At 49.7% G+C, this 17,094-nt stretch overlaps 2 protein-coding genes across 3 annotated transcripts; one reads left to right on the top strand and one right to left on the bottom strand.

Moving 5' to 3' along the window:
- Positions 1-579: 579 nt before the first annotated feature.
- OGG1 (8-oxoguanine DNA glycosylase) lies at positions 580-5,956 on the top strand. The gene is made up of 8 exons (XM_054594857.1): positions 580-707; positions 997-1,104; positions 1,495-1,742; positions 2,296-2,475; positions 4,212-4,390; positions 5,201-5,351; positions 5,486-5,535; positions 5,807-5,956. The coding sequence occupies exons 2-8, from the start codon at positions 998-1,000 to the stop codon at positions 5,885-5,887; spliced, it is 996 nt and encodes a 331-aa protein (XP_054450832.1). The 5' UTR covers positions 580-707; position 997; the 3' UTR covers positions 5,888-5,956.
- On the bottom strand, positions 5,941-17,094 carry CAMK1 (calcium/calmodulin dependent protein kinase I). Of its 2 annotated transcripts, XM_054594855.1 has the most exons (12): positions 16,953-17,027; positions 14,696-14,810; positions 12,668-12,799; positions 11,385-11,459; positions 11,137-11,275; positions 10,170-10,296; positions 10,000-10,075; positions 9,228-9,340; positions 8,571-8,649; positions 8,388-8,475; positions 6,457-6,574; positions 5,941-6,348 (listed from the first exon to the last, which is right to left on the bottom strand). In XM_054594855.1, the coding sequence occupies exons 2-12, from the start codon at positions 14,776-14,778 to the stop codon at positions 6,266-6,268; spliced, it is 1,113 nt and encodes a 370-aa protein (XP_054450830.1). In that variant the 5' UTR covers positions 14,779-14,810; positions 16,953-17,027; the 3' UTR covers positions 5,941-6,265. The 2 variants fall into 2 exon arrangements, with proteins under 2 accessions (XP_054450830.1, XP_054450831.1); XM_054594856.1 differs by having other exon boundaries at positions 5,941-6,574; positions 16,953-17,094.

Raw genomic sequence — 17,094 nt, 5'->3', positions numbered from 1 at the left:
GCTCGGCAGTGTTAGATGGTGGAGTACTGAAGGAAAGCGGAGACAAGGAAGCACAGGTGCAGGCGACGGGCGAGGCGGGACGATCTGAGCAGTACGGCCTCCGGAGTGAAGTCTGTGAGGAGGCCCACGACTGGCGGGCGAGAAGACAGAATCCTCAGGAGGCAGGCGCTGTGGAGGCTCCTCACAGGGGCTTGATGCGCCGCAGCTGTGCTCCGGGCCCGTCGGATTCTCTGTGAAGAGTGACTTATAGGAGGAGGACCGAGGTGAGCGAATAGCTGACTGGAGAAGGAGAGGCTCTGCGGAGAAAAGGCTCTCTGAAAATGGCGAGGGATTGGATTTGGTTTGTGGGCAGGCGAGCCTGAGGAATCCACGGCCCAGAGGATATCAAGTGGTGATAACAGGGGCCCAAGGGCGCACTCTGAGCTGGGTCTGTGGGGACAAGTTGTCCTACCTAATGCAAAGGAAAGGCCCAGAACGAGCCGGCACCAAGCCCGGCGCGCGCTAACCGCCAGGGCGCCTAGATAAGACCCGCCCATCCTCCCCCACGCCCGTTTTCATTGGCGCCTCTTATTTCCACGCGGATTGGCTACCTCTGGACCCAATAAACTGGGCTTGAGCCCTGCTTCCTGTAAGAGCGAGGTCAGACCACGGAGAAGCCGGAAGAGTGCGCTTGCGCCTGCTTCGCGCGGCAATTTCGTGGTGCAGTGGTAAGCACCCTGAGGTCGTGGAGGAGGGGACGTATAGGGCAGGAGCGGGCACAGAGTGAAAGAAGAGGGACTTTGGTGACCAGTGAGGGGCGGGGCCTGCGGGGAGTGGAGGAATCAAGTGAAATTGAACGACCGTAAACAAATTAAGAGCTTGGAGGGCGAAGCCTTCAGGTTCGTCCTGTTTTGGTGGGAGTGGTCTGTTGGGGGTGAGTCGATCTGGCTCTGAATGGACGGGGCCATTATGGGGACGAGACTGATAAGGACACATTAGCTCTCTTTTACTCGGTAGCATGGGACATCGTACACTATACTCCGTCCCGTCCCTCTGGGCCTCCATCCCATGTCCACGCTCTGAGCTGCGCCTGGATTTGGTTCTGGCTTCCGGACAGTCCTTCCGGTGAGTGACCATGGCTCCTGACTCCTCAGCACTGCAGGCCTGGGGTGCAAAGGAATGTTGGGTGTGATGGAAGAAACCTTAGGGTACAAAAGAGGAAGGAGAGACACGGATGTAGAGCCTGTTAGCTCCTTTTTCTATTTTTAATAGCCCGTGATTGTTGGAGAGGTGGAAAAAGAGTTGTCGCCTGTTAACTCTTTTATAAAGTGGACATAGTAAGCCTCTGCAGTGTTACTGTGAGGATAAACGATATAATTGATATACAAGAAATCACTTTTCTTTTACAATTCATAGATCAGTTTTGTATATGGAGAGGTGGTAAGATGGGAGGGCCCCAAATGGTGCAGGAAGGGAGACTGAGTAATAGAGCTGCCGTGTACCTTGGGGGCTCAGGTGGAGGGAGCAAAACCCTGCGCACTGGAGTGGTGTGCTGGCGGACCAGGTATGGACACTGACCCAGACTGAGGAGAAGCTCTACTGCACTGTGTACCGAGGGAAAAAAGGCCAGACTGGGAAGCCCACACCAGAAGAGCTAAAGGCGGTGCACCGGTACTTCCAGCTGGATGTCAGTCTGGCTCAATTGTATAGCCATTGGAGTTCTGTGGACCCCCACTTCCAAGAGGTGGCTCAGAAATTCCAAGGTGAGTACAGAGCCTGGGGCAGGGGTTGAGGTTCTTACAGTTTGGTTAGGTTATTCAGTTTCACCATCTGTAAATTGGGGATTATATCTACCTTATAGGATTTTATGAAGATGAAAGGAGCTAATACATGTACCGTGTTTAGAATAGCGCCTAACAACAGTAATTATTACTATTATTATTGTCCTGCTGATCACCATTGTGGATTGATGAGGATATTAAGCCAAATCCTGTTTGTGTGATTGGGGGCAGGTGACATCATTCATTCTGTAAATAATACAGAGCATATGCTCTGTGACTGGGAATACAGCAGTGAACAAAATGAACACAAATCCCCACCTTTATAGTGCTTACATTGTGGCTTTTTTATCTGTGGAATGGGATGATGACCCAGACCTCACAACATGCTATGAGGAATGAAAGCGCTGGTGTTCCTTTCTCTAACAATACTGTCTCTCACGCCCCTGGAATCCCCCTGGTGCCTAAGATCTGAAGGTGAGAGGAGGCCACTCCTGACAGCAGGTGCTTCTCTACCCCTTGCCTTTCTGACCTCTAGGTGTTCGACTCCTACAACAGGATCCCATCGAGTGCCTTTTCTCCTTCATCTGTTCCTCCAACAACAACATTGCCCGCATCACTGGCATGGTGGAGCGGCTCTGCCAGGCTTTTGGACCTCGACTCATGCAGCTCGATGATGTCACCTACCATGGCTTCCCCGGCCTGCAGGCCCTGGCTGGTGAGTAAATGGTCTCTGCCCCAAGGCCCACCAGCAGCTTTCAAGGTCTATTAAGTTCTCCGCAGTCCCCAGCTCCCATCTCAAAGTTTCCTGCCTCTCTAAAGTCTGCCCTCATCCAGAATCACCCTGCCTGGTCTGATCAGTCATACCTCACCCTCCCTATCTGTCCCTGAAATGTCAGCACGTCACTCCTCTGTGCTTTTTGCCCCATGGGTTTAATGCCACTTCAGAAAAAGATTTATATTCACTGTACAGTACTGTAGGGTTAAAAGCACATGTGTTGTTTTTTTAAGAGGAAGTTTATTTAGAAGGTCACAGAGGTAGAACAAGTGAGCTGTAGAAGAAATGGGCTCAGGAAACAAGTTACAGAAGCAAAAGAAGGGTGCTTGGAGCTTAGGAGAAAGAGAGAGGCAAGGAAAACGTGCCTCAGGGGAAGGGGGTAGGGAAAGGAGCAAGCATGCTCCATAGGGAGAGCCGCTGCGCATGTGTTCTGGAAACAGACTGCCTGAGTCTCAGTCCCAACTCTGGCACTTAGTTAGCTTCTCTGTACCTCTGTTTCTTCATCTGTTGAATGGGATAATAACCTTCAGAGTTGTCACAAGGGTTGGGTAAAGGAGTGCACATACTGCACCTAGCACAGTGTTTGACATATAGGAAGTATGCAGAAAATTCAAGTTGCTGTCTCTATAGTGAATCCAACAGTTTTGTGTCCAAGAACACACATATTCTTAACAGCAACCCTGTGAAGCAAGTTTGTTTTTTTGGTTTGTTTTTTTTTAAAGAGAGACATTGATTTGTTGTTCCTCTTATTTATGCATCATTGGTGGTTTCTTGAATGTGCCCTGACTCGGGATCAAACCCACAACCTTGGTATATAGGGATGACACTCTAACCAACTGAGCTACCTGGCCAGAGGTGAGGCCAGTTTTTACAGAGACAAGTACCTCAGTTGAGGGAAAATGCTTGGGGGCTGCATAGCAAGGAGATAGCCTGCCTGGAGAAAAGAGAATGTTTTTGGTGCTTAGAAACCCAGTCTTAGGTCTCAGCTCGCAGCTTAATAGTCATAAGAAATTTATTCACCTCTCTGGGGCTTCTCTTAACTTGTTTGTAGGATGGGAATAAGAGTTCTTATCTAGAAGGGTTTGAGGGTGAATAAAACAATCATGAGGCTGATTTAGAGCACAGGCATTGGTGTCCCAGACCTGGGTGCAGATCCCATCTCTACTGTGTCCTTTCTTGAGCAAGTTACTTAACCTCTAAGCCCTCATTTTCTCCACCTGTGAATTGGTAAAAACAACAGTACTTTCAATGGGGGCCTTGAGAAAAGTAAGTGTGATAAGGTACCTAAAGCACTTTGCTCATGTTTGCTATCCAACACTTGATCATAGAAGCTGTTGCTATTATTATGACTATTATTTTAGATCATGGGTGTGACCGACCCTTTGGAAGGTTAAGAAACTCAATTGGGGAGTTTCTTCAGGGCAGCAATCCTTCTTAGTCCCTGTTCCGAGCCCAACACATAGTAGGTGCTCAGAAAACATTTGTAAAGGGGTAGAACCTAGGCCTTAACCCTGTCCTTTGCACATGCAAGTGTCCTGGGTCTCCCAAAAGGTGGTAAGGTGGGAGAAGGGTGCTAAGGGAAAGCATTCCTTTGGTGTGGAAGGCTCACACTAGCCTAAGGACATAAAGGATTTGAGGATGCCTGACCCCTGCTTCCTTCCTCACCCCCACTGCAGGGCCAGAAGTGGAGGCTCAGCTCAGGAAGCTGGGCCTTGGGTACCGTGCCCGCTTTGTGAGTGCCAGTGCCCAAGCCATCCTTGAACTGGGCGGGCTTCCCTGGCTTCAGCAGCTGCACAAGGCCCCCTACGAAGAGGCCCACAAGGCCCTCTGCACCCTGCCTGGGGTGGGCACCAAGGTGAGGCCCCGGTGGGATAGGAGCTACCCTCACCACCCATGTTGCTAGTAACAGAGTAGGAGACAAGGCAAACCTGAGAGCTGGGTACAGGCTTGGCTTCTGGAGGCAGTACAGGAAGGAGAAAGGATACAAGCAGATATTTTATTAGAGAAAAGGCAAAAAGGGTATATAGCACATTGCCCTTTGAATGCATTTGTAGAAAGGTCAGGTACATCTTTTCACTGCTATATGTATGCAGAAATTTCCAGAAGGAATACAAGAAACTGAGTAGTGGTTACCTTTGGGAAGACAAATAGGAAGATATTTCTACTCTGCATTTTATTCTTCTCTTGAAATTATATGTACTTGTAAAACTTTGATTTCAACAGGGTTACCTAGAAACAAGATAATTGGGAATCTGGCATTTATTGTTTTCTTCTGTATACTTCTCTGTAGTTTAAAAAATGAATTTTTACTTGAACTTTTTTTTAATCGGCTCTGAACTTCACTAACATTAAATTTTTGTTCTGCCCCTTCCTATAACTTGGGCCAAGTCACTTCACCTTTCAGAACCTCAGTTTTCTTGTCTGCAAAATGAATATAGTACCAACTTCTTTCCAAGTTATGAGGAGAACCTACCCTACATAGATGTTCATGCAGTAGCACTCTCACCAGTTATTTTTAAAATTATTAATAGATGGTGTATATTGAGAATATAGAATAATGGTAACCTCAAAGTGGAGGAGGAAGTAGCGGGCTTTGGGACTAGAAGCAGGATGCTGCCTGGATCCTGCCATTCCTCCTTTGTGGCTCACTTTGTGTCCATCCTAGGTGGCTGACTGCATCTGCTTGATGGCCCTAAACAAGCCCCAGGCCGTGCCCGTGGATGTCCACATGTGGCAGATCGCCCAACGTGACTACAGCTGGCACCCTACCACAACCCAGGCCAAGGGTCCAAGCCCCCTGGCCAACAAGGAACTGGGTAAGAAGGGGAGGTGCCAGAGCTGGCAGGAGACGGAGGTGGTAGAAACTTCTCACACCTCTCCCGAAAACTCCACCCATGTGGATGGAGAATGGGAGAGGTCGATTTATTTTGCCTCATTACTTCTGATTTAGGAAACTTTTTCCGGAGCCTGTGGGGCCCTTACGCTGGCTGGGCCCAAGCAGTGAGTATACCTAGGCTTCCTCTCCTCCTCCAGCCCAGACCCCATGGAACTCCTCCCCCAGCCTTGACCCAGGGAACTCTTCTACTGCTACTGCCACTGCCCCAGGCGACCCTATAGGTTTTCTACGTCCATTCCCAACCCTGCCTCTAGTGGGCTTGCATTGTCCTGGGTCTGCTCCCTAGGAACTCTGTCTCCCCACACTACCACCAGCCCCGCTCTCCCTAACCCCAGGGTACCTTCTCCCCACACAGACTGCTTCTCCCATCCCCAGGTGCTGTTCAGTGCTGACCTGCGCCAACTCTACCAAAAGCCACCAGCAAAGCACAGAAAGAGATCCGCACCTAAAGACTAGGTGGGGGGCACAGGACAAAGTGATTCTCCCAATACCTTTTCTCTTCATTCCCTGTTATTCTCCCCAATCCAGCCGCATGTTGGGAAAGGGGCTCCATGCAACTACCTCAGGGGGCAGGCACCCTCAAATTGAGCAGTTTGCACAATAGTATGGGGTGGGGGTTATCTGGGGAGACAAAGCTACCTGTGGTTTTATCCTCTTCCCTTTATTACAAGAATGAACAATAAAATAGAAACATTTGTATGGAAAATGCAGTGGAGTGGTAGGGAAAAGGGGGGTGGGATGGGGGGCAGGGTAACCCCAGTTCAAGAAAGGAAGGGGGAGTAGACTGCCCTCAATCTTTCCCACACAGGGGATCCTAATCCTGGATCCAGAGTCCTAGAGCTGGGGGGGCAGTCTGGGGGACATTTCTGGGCCCGGCTCCACACAGCAGTCTCGACAGCAGCAGCCAGCTGCTGGCCCTACATGAGAAGAGAAAACAAACTTGGCTGTGGAAGCAGACCTTGCACTCCAACCTGGTTGCCTCTTCATGGACCACGCGTGCCCTTCCGCAGAGGCCTGGTCCTCACCCCCAGCTGCTGGTGTCAGCAACTCCCCGTGGCTCGCAGGTTGTCCCTGCCCCTCTTGGCTGGTGCCCAGATGTAACTTCCTCATGTGCCGCACCACAGCTGTGGCATTGAAGGCTTGCTGTGGGGAGAGGGGGGAGAAGGGACTTTTGAGAAAGTGTGAGATATGGGGCAGGGTCTGGCAGAGGGATTCTTGCAGTGGTTCCTTCTTTTTTAGGTATTACTGATTGATCCCCTAAAACCACCTGAAATATCTACAAGTCTTTATTGAATTATATTTAGCCATATTATGTATTTACACACACACACACACACACATATATAAAGTATGTATTAACAGATACGTAACTTTTTAATTTTAAAGATTTTATTTGTTTCTAGACAGAGGGGAAGGGAGGGAGAAAAAGGGAGAGAAACATTGATGTTGCAGAGAAACATCAATTGCTTGCCTCTTGCACACCCCCAAAGGGGGACTTGGCCCACAACCCAGGCATGTGCCCTGAATGGGAATCAAACTGGCAACCCTTCAATTCACAGGCCAGCACTCAATCTACTGAGCCATACCAGCCAGGACTGTGTAGCTTTTTAATATATAATTAATTCATATTCAAATGATAGCAGACACAATATAGCATTGTATCAGGCATCATTCTAAGCACTTTACACAGTAATTCATTTAATTTTCACTGAAGTCTTTGAGGTGAGCCCTATTAGTATCACCGTTGTCAAAGGAGAAAACAGGCACAGAGATATTAAGTAACTTGCCCAGGTTTGTATGTATCATTATTCAACATACGCACATAGCTGTCCCCAGACACCCCGCGTATTCATCATATCCAAAACCAAAGGCATCCCCCCAAGATAGGTTTCTGCTCCTGGGATCTCCATCTCAGTGATGATACCACTGTCCACCCTATCTCCAACCAAAATTTGGGGCCAGTCCTTGACATCCTCACCCCAACGTCCATCCTATCATCACTTCTTGTCAATTCCGCCTCCTAATCTAGACCAACCACTGTTCTCTTCCTGTTGCCCCTACTCTGGTCCAGCCCTTACTCCCCTGCATGTACCTCCGCCACAGCCTCCTAAGGGGACTCCCAGCCTCTGCCTATTTCTTGAGAGCCCTTTCTAAAGGGCAAATCCCTGCTGAAAATCCTGGGGTTTCTCAGCACCGTCGTGATTAAGTCAGGACTCTAGTGTGTCACTTGAGGAGCTTCTCCCCTACCTGCATATCCAGCCTGGGCTCCTGCCTCAGTCCCTACATCCCCACTGCCCCCAAAGCCCTTTCAGTCCAGCCATATTCAGCACTGGCACATCCTTCAGTGGCCACACTCTTGCCCTTGGCCCTTTGTACATTGGTCCCTTCTGCCTTAGACATTATTCTACTGTATCTGACTAACTCCTACCCAGCTGTCAGGTCCTTATGCCCCTTCCAGGACCCTGTAGGTTGGATTTGATGTCGCCTTAAGAATTATCCACTGTTCTCCCGATAGACATGGAGGTCAGGGACCCTCACTGGAATAGAGTAGTGTCAGGGAGCATTGAATGAATGAATGAATGAATGAATGAATGAAAGAGGTTCTTCGGCCTTGGCCTGAGTGGCTTGGTTGGGCAGTGTCCCACAAAGTGAAAGATCGCTGGTTCAATTCCTGGTCAGGGCACATGCCTGGGTTGCAGACCAGCTCCCCAACTGGGGGTGTGCAAGAGGCAACTGATCAATATTTCTCTCACACATTGATGATTCTCCTCTTCCTCCCTCCCCCCCCTAAAAATGAATAAATAAAATCTTTAAAAAGGAAGGTTCTTCAGTGAGCATTCTTGAGCAGTTACTGTGTGCCCTCCTTGATGCTAGGTATTGTACAAGCTGAGGCCTGGTTGAGGGTGGGGAGGAGTCCTGGGGAGGCTGGGACCCAGGACTAGTGACATGGGCTCACCTTCCACTTGCTCTTGGCAAAGTTCTTCTTGATCTGCTCGCTCACTGACTGGTGAATATTCTTATCCAGAGCTGTATCTCCTGCAATCCTAGGGTGGGGGTTTGTGGAGGGTTATCTGTGAAGACAGAGCAGGCCTTAGGGCCCTGGGCCCCACCCCAGTTCACAGGTCATGGGAGCTCTCACCATGGGTGCTGCAAGGCCTGCTCACAGGTGAACCTCTTTTCTGGATCCTTCTCCATCAAGTGCCGGATGAAGTCTTTGGCTGAACCCCCAAAACAAAAGCAAAGACAGAAAGAGCATGGTAGTGACTGTGGACACCCCCAAAACAGCACCTACCTCAGGTCTGGCCTGGTGTCCAAGCAAGATGAGAGGCCAGATCTGTCCATGCACTGCCCCACCCCACCTGTTATCTCTCTCTAAGCCCTCCATCCACCCCAGCCTTCCAGCTGTCCCCTTTTTCCCTTAAGAGAAATTTGTTCTTAGAAAAGGTTCTACTCAGTGTATTCACACTGATGTGCAAATGATTAATAATGGTTTCACATGTTTGCCTCCTACTAGGAGGCACAAAAAGAGAGATGAAAACTTTTATATGGCGTTTTAGGCAGGAGGTCAGTGGAGGAGGTATTTTCAAAAATACTATGTTTGAAGGCTGAATGAATGAATGCCTACAGGTTTCTCAGTTCAGGGCCAGGCAGAGGGAAGAACCTGGAGTGAGTGTCTTGGACAGCTCTTCGTCAGGGCTGGGGAATTGACTGAAGGAAGGTAGTGAGGAGGCCCCCAAAGCACATGAGGAAGGCACCAGAGGCAGGGCCCAGGGGAAGAAGGCAAAGCCCCAAATACCAGAGTCAGAGATGTCGTCCCAGTAAGGAGAGTCAAACTCGTACTCGGCCTTCAAAATCTGTTCAAAGAGTTTGGCATCATTCTCGTCATAGAAGGGGGGATAACCGCAGAGCCTGGGCAGGGAAAAACTTATCCTCATTTCCATTTTCAGTGTACCCAAATGGAGCTTTGGGGCAATCCCAGGGGTCAGGCAAGACCCATAGAAAAGAGCGCCCCCTTTTACAGAGAGGGCTGGGGGAATCTATCACTCTCTACTTCATTCGTTCCTGTCCAGCTTCACTTTCTGTTCCTTAACATGTCACCATCTTTTCTTCCTCAGGGCCTTTGCACTTGCTGCTTATGTCTGGTTCCCTCACTTCATTCAGGATGCCAGTCAAATGTCACCTCCTCAGAGAGGACTTTCCTGACCTTTTTATCTAAAGTGGCATCCATCCCCCTCTCCCTATCCTACTTTCATTTTTCTTCATAGCACCTTTTTACCACCTGACACTTCTTTATGGATTTATTTACTTGTTTATTTACTTGTCTCTCTCCCCCACTAGAGTGTCTGCTTCCTGAGGGTAGGAACTTTGTTTTGTTCTCTGCTAAATCCTCAGTACTTGGTGCAATGCCTGAAACATAGTATCTATTGAATGAAGTAATATTAGTCATTAGTTGGTAGGTAAAAATGTGGATGGCAGGAAGGAAGAAATAGCAGAGGGGAGGAAGAAAACAAAGTAGGGTAGAAGAGAGATCTGAAACCATACACCCCAACGGCCAGGCCCCCACTCACAGGATGTAGGCGATGACTCCAATGGACCAGCAATCCACTGCCTTGCTGTAGGGTTTCTGTGCCAGCACCTCAGGGGCTGTGGAGGAAGAGGACATGGTGGTGACAAATCTCTGCCCTGCAGCTCCTGGTTCCTCCCCCCTCCCACGGCCTCAGCCCAGGTCCCTCCGCACCCACGTATCCCGGGGTCCCACAGGCCGTGGAGAGTACACTGCCGGGGTCCTCCATTTTGGAGAGGCCAAAGTCAGAGATCATGATCTTGGAGTCTTCATCCAGGCTGTAGTACAGCAGATTCTCTGGCTTAAAGGGCAGGAGAAAGGGGAAGGGACAGTCAGAGCCTGGCCGAACCCTCTGTCTCCCCAAGCACCCCCTGGGAAACATTGGGACGCCAAAAGCCACTGTGGCTTCACAGATGCTATCTTGATTGGAAGCACAAGAGACTCAAGGAAGTTCAAGGTTAAAATTTCCAGAAGGGACAAGGACTGTGAAGATGTGGGAAGAAATTTTCTGTAAGCCTCAGGTATTTATTGTGAAGCCCTAAAGAAATAATTTTTGAGCACCTACTGTGTGCCACAGCTTGCCTAATGTTTGATTTCATTTCAGCCTTACCACATCCCTACCATGTCAGTCTGAATAATCCCACTTTAAGATGAGGAAACTGATGTCTTGGGAGGAAAGTTTATAGTGACTTGCTTGAGAACCTACAGTTAGGGAGTAACAGGGCCAGGATTCAGACTCAGTTCTGTCTCGCCCCAGATCAGATCTTCTCTTAGACTGGAATAAGACGTACTACAAAATGTGAACCCCATCATAACCCGAGAAGTAGGATTTCAGGGGTTTCTGGCTTCATTATGTTTTGCTCTCCCGTCCAGGTTTTCCACAAAGAGAAAATGGGACTTTTATTGTGATAAAAAGACACACGACGTTACTTGGGTAAAATGACAGTAGAGCTCACTTTTGTTTCCATTTGAGTGTCCGAACTGAATGGGAGAAGGCAGTTTAGGGCTTGCAAGGTCCATTTTGCAGATAGGGAGCCAAGGTTCAGAGAAGGGGTGAGAGTTACCCAAGGTCACACAGCGAGGAGTATGCAGAGCCCCCCCGTCCCTGGGTGCCCCAGCTCACCACACCCTCACACCCCACCTTGAGGTCCCGATGTACGATGCCAAGGTCGTGCAGATACTTGACAGCATCCAGCACCTGGAATATAAGGCGGCTGGCATCCCGCTCCGTGTAGAAGCCTTTCTCCACAATGCGGTCAAAGAGCTCCCCTCCTGACACCCTGCAGTAGGGGACAGGGCAGTCTGGCCAAAGGAGCAGGAGAGGCAGGGAAGCTAGGGAGGGGGCTGCAGGGAGAGGTGTGAGGAAGGGTCAGACGCGAGGCCACTCACAGCTGCATGATGAGGTAGAGGTGGCCTCCACTCTCATAGATGTCATCCAGGGCAACAATGTTGGGGTGCTTGATCCTGAATGGAGAAATGAGGTGGTTCAGAGCTAAGTTCAGCTAACTTCCCACCCTCACCTTGAAGGGCCACCTCCTGAAAACCTGGGTAGGACAAACCAAGGATCTGGATCCCAAAGGAAAAAGCTGATTTACCACAGTTGATGATAATGTGTTAGAAGGCAGGAGAGCACAGAGATAAACACGACTCTAAATCAGTAGACTTGGGTGGAAACCTGCCTCTGCTATGTGCTATTTGAGGGGCAAGTTTCTCACCTCACAGTACTGATCAATATATGATTTAAAATTTTTTTTCCGTGTTGATAAGTCTGTCAACCTACACAAGCCCAGGGGTTTTATCCTGCTCACCACTGTTCCTCCAGCACCTGGGGCAGAGTAGGTGCTCACAAATATTCATTGAATTGAGTATAACCTCTCCGAGCCCCAGTTTCTTCATCTGTAATATGAAGCCAATGATACTACTTTCTTTAAAGACTTGGGGTGGGGGTCACGTGACATAATACAAGTAAATAAGTAAGATGCTTGGCATAGTGCCTGGCACATAGTAAATACTCAATAAATGAGCCAATGACAGTGATTGACCTTAATGGAAGATGGCTCTGCCATAGCCTTACCATGTGACCATGGACAAGTCCTTGGCCTTCTCTGGGCCTCAGTTCAGTTCCCCTTCCCCTACCACCAATAGTGGAAATGATCATTTTGTCCCTGCAGGATGGTTGGAAAGCTCAGGAAAGAGAAAAGGAAGGGAAGATTCTCTATAAACTTTCTAGTGAGGCAACAAGTTTCATATCAGCATGAACAATTCATAAACCAGGTGGTGTTGATTTGGTTAGTGGGTCAGCACACAGGCATTTTTTAATTTGCTGAGTGGTTTATTATGTGAGGGAACAAGGTATGTCTAGCAGTAACACCAGTTGAGATACCTGGTTTCAAGCCCTGTTCAAAGATTGACTTTTAGGCCTGATTGAACAAATTAAGCCTCTGTAAATAAGCAATGACATCTGTTGTGTTAGCTATTGTACCAGACACTTGAAATAAAGGGTTGCTAATGCTTTCCACAACCTTAACAAGTGGAGATTATTACCCCATTTTATAAATGAGTAACTTGAAGCTTAGAGAGGTTAGATGGTGTGCCCAAAGCAGGGGTTGGATGAAGATGGGAAAGGTCAGGGCAGGGCCAACCTGGGCAAGCACAGGTTATGGCTCACGCACTTGTGCAGCACAGCGATCTCATTTTCCATGGTGCCTTCCTTGCCCTCCAGAGCCTTCTTGGCGATGCACTTGATGGCCACCAGCTTTTGAGTCCTTTTATCTTCCGCCAGGATTACCTCTGAGAAGGCCCCCCTGCAGGGAGAGGGGATTCATGAGGCGGGAAATGGAACCCCAACTTCCCTCCAGCCTTTCCTCCTTTCCCTAAGGGTTATGTGACTTCTGGACCAAGGAGGTGAGATGAGCCTCCCTCCATCACTTATGCATCTTCTAGTGCCAATCAGAGTAGTCTGTGCCCTGGCCACAGTAATTGGATCATGTGATGCAAGCTAGGTTATTGGCACTTTGAGAATGAGGGCTCTTTTCTGCTAAGCAGGTAGAATATAAACCTGGGGCTAATGGTAATCATCTTTGGCACAACTTGGGGAGAATCTGCTTGAGAATGAAGCCAGCACAAAGGAAATCAGAGCTGAGAAATGGTCCAAGACAACTTCCTGATAACATAACGTGAGCCCCTGGATCCAGCCACGCCTAAAGTTTATACACTGGGCTTGTTTTATTATGTGCATGACTGATTTCTTTTTCTGCTAAAGCCAATTTGAGTCATGGCTAATTTAACACCCTTTAGAACCTTAAAATACCATCAGCATCACCTGGGAACTGTTTATAAATGCAGAATCTCAGGCCCCACCCCAGACCTACTAAATCAGAATCTGCATTTTAACAAGATCCTTGGGTGATTTGTGTGCTCCCTGAAGTTTGAGAGGCAATGCTTTATAACAGGCTGTCAGAAAGGAAAAAATAAAACCCAGACATACCACATTATGGAGGGTTTACTAGAGTATTCTTTTTTTAAAGCTTTTTAAAAAAGATTTTATTTATTTACTTATAAAGGGAGGGCACGAGATACATCAGTTGCCTCTTGCACATCCCCAACAGGGGACCTGGCCCTCAGCCCGGGCATGTGCCCTGACTGGGAATCAAACTGGTGACCTTCCAGTTTGCAGGCTGGCTCTCAATCTAAGCCACACCAGCTGGGGCTACAGTATTCCTTCTGTAACTTTTTGGATAAGAGGTCCTAAGTCAAAAGTATCTGTCATGGTGAAATCTCAATCATCAGAATACCTAGTGACTGGGGTAGCCTTATTGTTGGTTTCCAGTCCTGTCCCTCTCCAATTCACCCTTCATGTCGTGGCCAGAGTGACCATCTCGAATTGCAAACTTGTGAAAAAGTCTTAAATATCTTCCTATGGCCTGTGGGATAAAGTCCAGCCTCCATGGCTTGGCTTTCAAGGCCTTGCATGACCTGCTCCCCTTTCTTCCCCAGCCTCTGATTATAAGCTCCACCTGACTACACCTTCGCACACAAAACACACCTCCAGGCCTTTGCTTATGCTGTCTTTCTGCATGGAATGTCCTTATTTTGCTCTGACAAGTGCGCTCCTACCCATCCTTCACTACCCACTTCTAATGCCTCCTTCTCCAGAAAGTATTCCCCCGGGCAGAAGCCACTCCTCTCTCTGGGTTTTACAGAGCCCTCATTCCCTTCTTTAACTGGAGCTCATCATTTATCCTATTGTCATTCTCCATGTGTCTGCCTTCCTCGCATGTGTGGGATCAACAGGAGGGCAAAGACCAGGTTTCAGTTTTTTCTGGACTCCCAGCACTAAGGACAGAGCCATGCCCAGCTGCAGTTCCTAGATGTAGACCAGAACTCCCAGCTCTTAGCAGCAAGTTGGATAAACTGGCTCCTTCATTCTTCCCTACTTCCTTCTTTTCATAGGAACGCAGAGCTGGCAAGAGCTGCCCCTGTTCCATCCACTGTCACTAGACATGAAAAGCTAGTATTGGCCATGGCAAGGCTGCCAGAGGGCCTAGTCTATAGGAAACAGGAAGTAGTGACCAACCGACCAGAGGAAGCACCACCCTGGACTCAGCCTCCCCAGCCAGCCAGACCCAGGAGTAAGGACCTTCCCAACCTCACCCCTCAGCTCACAGACAGCCACCCTTCTCTGCTGCCCTGAGACTCACGTTCCCAGAACATCGCGAAAGTCGTAAATGTCCCTAATGTCCTCCGCCTGCTTCCAGCTGGGGCCTTCCACTGCCCCCGGCATGGCCCACTGCCCCCTGGCCACAGCCAGGGCTCCTGGAAAGGAGAATGGAGGGAAAAGACTCAGTGGGGCCCCGATTTCTAAGTGGGAACTTACCAGTAGCCCTATTCAGTCATTCAGACTGCATTTTTTCATTCTTTGATCGATTACATGATAAAATCATTCAGCAAACATTCAGTAATTCACCATTTATTCATTTAGCAAATCCTTATGCCTACAGGTAAATCCTTCATGGTGGCAGCAAAATTCTTCATTCAACAAAGCCATTACTCATTTATTCAGCTTACCTCCCAGTTTCTCCCTCTCCAAATCCAAATACTCCAGGAGACCCTGGCCTCCCAGAAGACAACAGCAAAGACCCCAGAGCAGCTTGTAGAAGCAGAAAGCCCAGGAGGCTCCCCCTGTCCCCAGAACCAGCAATGTTCCGGCCCCACCCTGGGAACTGCTGGGGTGTCTCCTCTCCCTCCTCCTTCTCGCTGCCCAGCCTCTTGAAAATCAGGCTTCCGGCAGCCTGGGCTTCCAGCAATATCTCAGCCACGTTTTTAAATAGCTCCTTCTGCACTGTTGCCACAGCAACAGCAGCCACAGCTGGAGCTCACCAGGAATCCTATTTCCCCCCTCCCACCTGACTCCCTGTCTGGGTCTCAGCTGTCTAAGAAGTGGTCCCACCCAGCCTGTCCCCTCTTGACTTCACCTGACTCTGGTCTAGCCTATACCTTACTCTGCTGAGACCTCTGCAGGAGAGAGCGGGAGTTCTTTCTCCATTTATCAGATGGTGAATGGGGAGACAGAGGCTGGCGATGGGCAAGGGCTGTGTCTAGAGTTTCCCAAATGACCCCTTGCTGGGGCCCTGACAAAGTTTGCTGAGAGCAAAGGCCTTAGAGGGCTCCTTCCTGTACTGGAAGGACTGCCCTCAGCTGGTCCTTCCAATGTGCAGCCCTCCTGGTGCCCTTCAGAGAACACAGCCTCTCAACCCTATCCCAGGCCCATAAAGGGTGAGATCAAAACAGAGCCCAGCATGCTATGTGACCTCAAGGACCGCACTTTCCTTTGCAGGAGAATGTGCGGAAGGTGCTCTGACTAGAGTTCCTGGCATGTGATACCCCTCCTTTGATGGGACCTCCTTTCCAGGGGGCCTGGCCAGGTGTGCAGCGGTGGTGGACCGTGGCGGGACCTCAGTGCCAGCCACCTCTTCGGGAAATTAGACTTGATGGTAAGCTCTAGAGGCAGAGTCTTAAAACCTGCCTGCAGGCATGGCACAGACAACCATCATAGTTCCATACATATCCCTGTACCCAGACATACCACATCAAGCCCCACCCACACCTCTGAACCCAAACATCTGCCCCTAGATCCAGCACACTCCATACCCAGATACCCTGACACCTGATAATATACGCACACCAAGACGTCAGCACATATGTCCAAACACATGATCCCCCAGACAGCCTCACACCTAAATATTCCTCCCGCAGATCCCTCTCACACCCTGAAACACACATCTGTATGCCTAGTCCAGATGACACCCAGAAACACACACATACCCATTGCCTGTATACCAGACACCCCAGATTCATTCATACCCTTCACCTTTCAGTTCCTGTACACCCTAGAAGTGCCTATACTCCAAACCGAATCCCAACAAATTACACACTTTACTTCAGACATCCTCAGTACACGATCATATGCCCCCCAACCTTACTACCTTTTGGGACAGATACCGGTAGCCACAGCACCTGGACACATATCTGCAACAGAAACACTGATTCCCAGACATCCCCACCCATAAAGATACACATACACACCAAGGAACCACAACCTTGCATATGATCCACACACTTGTGCTAACATCAGCACACCCCAACCCCGCCCCCACACATTTCTATCTTCAAATGCCCAGTCCTTCCACATTCAGGCCCAGCTGCTTGCGCGCGCGCACACGCACTCTCCTCCCCACCTTCCTCTGTTTATTTACTCAGTTCCCCACCTGCTCGCCTGACACCTGCTGAGCCTGGGGCAGAGGTCAGGGGAAAAGGCCCACCCAGCCCTGCCCATCCAGAGTCCAGCCAGCCCCAGCACCCTCTCTCATCCTTGCAGGAAGGCGTCCAGCGGCTGCGGGGTCCGGCCGTCCCTCCTGGGCGCCCAAGGGCGAAGGCGGGATGGCCCCCCCGCTGTACCTGTGGCTGCCCCGCCGCGGGGCTGGTTGGGAGGCCCGAGGTGGCTGGCGCTGTGCTCCCGCCACGGTCCGCTGCCCGCCGTTGAGCGCCTGGCCCGCCCGTCTGCCCTCTCGCTGGGGCTCGGCTTGGGCTCAGCTTGGGC

The sequence above is a fragment of the Pteronotus mesoamericanus genome, unplaced genomic scaffold (genome assembly GCF_021234165.1).
Source record: "Pteronotus mesoamericanus isolate MK-2021 breed Mesoamerican mustached bat unplaced genomic scaffold, CSHL_Meso_final scaffold_54, whole genome shotgun sequence".
Lineage (NCBI taxonomy): Eukaryota > Metazoa > Chordata > Mammalia > Chiroptera > Mormoopidae > Pteronotus > Pteronotus mesoamericanus.
Note: the sequence above shows the minus strand (reverse complement) of the source record. Positions and strands in the feature narration are given on the sequence as shown.

Bases quoted from the DNA above. Each gene is read 5' to 3' on its own strand.
- OGG1 (XM_054594857.1), top strand. From the start codon at position 998: ATGGGACATCGTACACTATACTCCGTCCCGTCCCTCTGGGCCTCCATC. The intron at 1,105-1,494 runs GTGAGTGACCAT...TTGGGGGCTCAG, and splicing joins GCTTCCGGACAGTCCTTCCG to GTGGAGGGAGCAAAACCCTG. The intron at 1,743-2,295 runs GTGAGTACAGAG...TCTGACCTCTAG, and splicing joins GGTGGCTCAGAAATTCCAAG to GTGTTCGACTCCTACAACAG.
- CAMK1 (XM_054594856.1), bottom strand. From the start codon at position 14,778: ATGCCGGGGGCAGTGGAAGGCCCCAGCTGGAAGCAGGCGGAGGACATT. The intron at 11,276-11,384 runs GTGAGTGGCCTC...CCCCTACTGCAG, and splicing joins CTCTACCTCATCATGCAGCT to GGTGTCAGGAGGGGAGCTCT. The intron at 10,297-11,136 runs GTGGGGTGTGAG...CTGCCCTTTAAG, and splicing joins TCGTACATCGGGACCTCAAG to CCAGAGAATCTGCTGTACTA.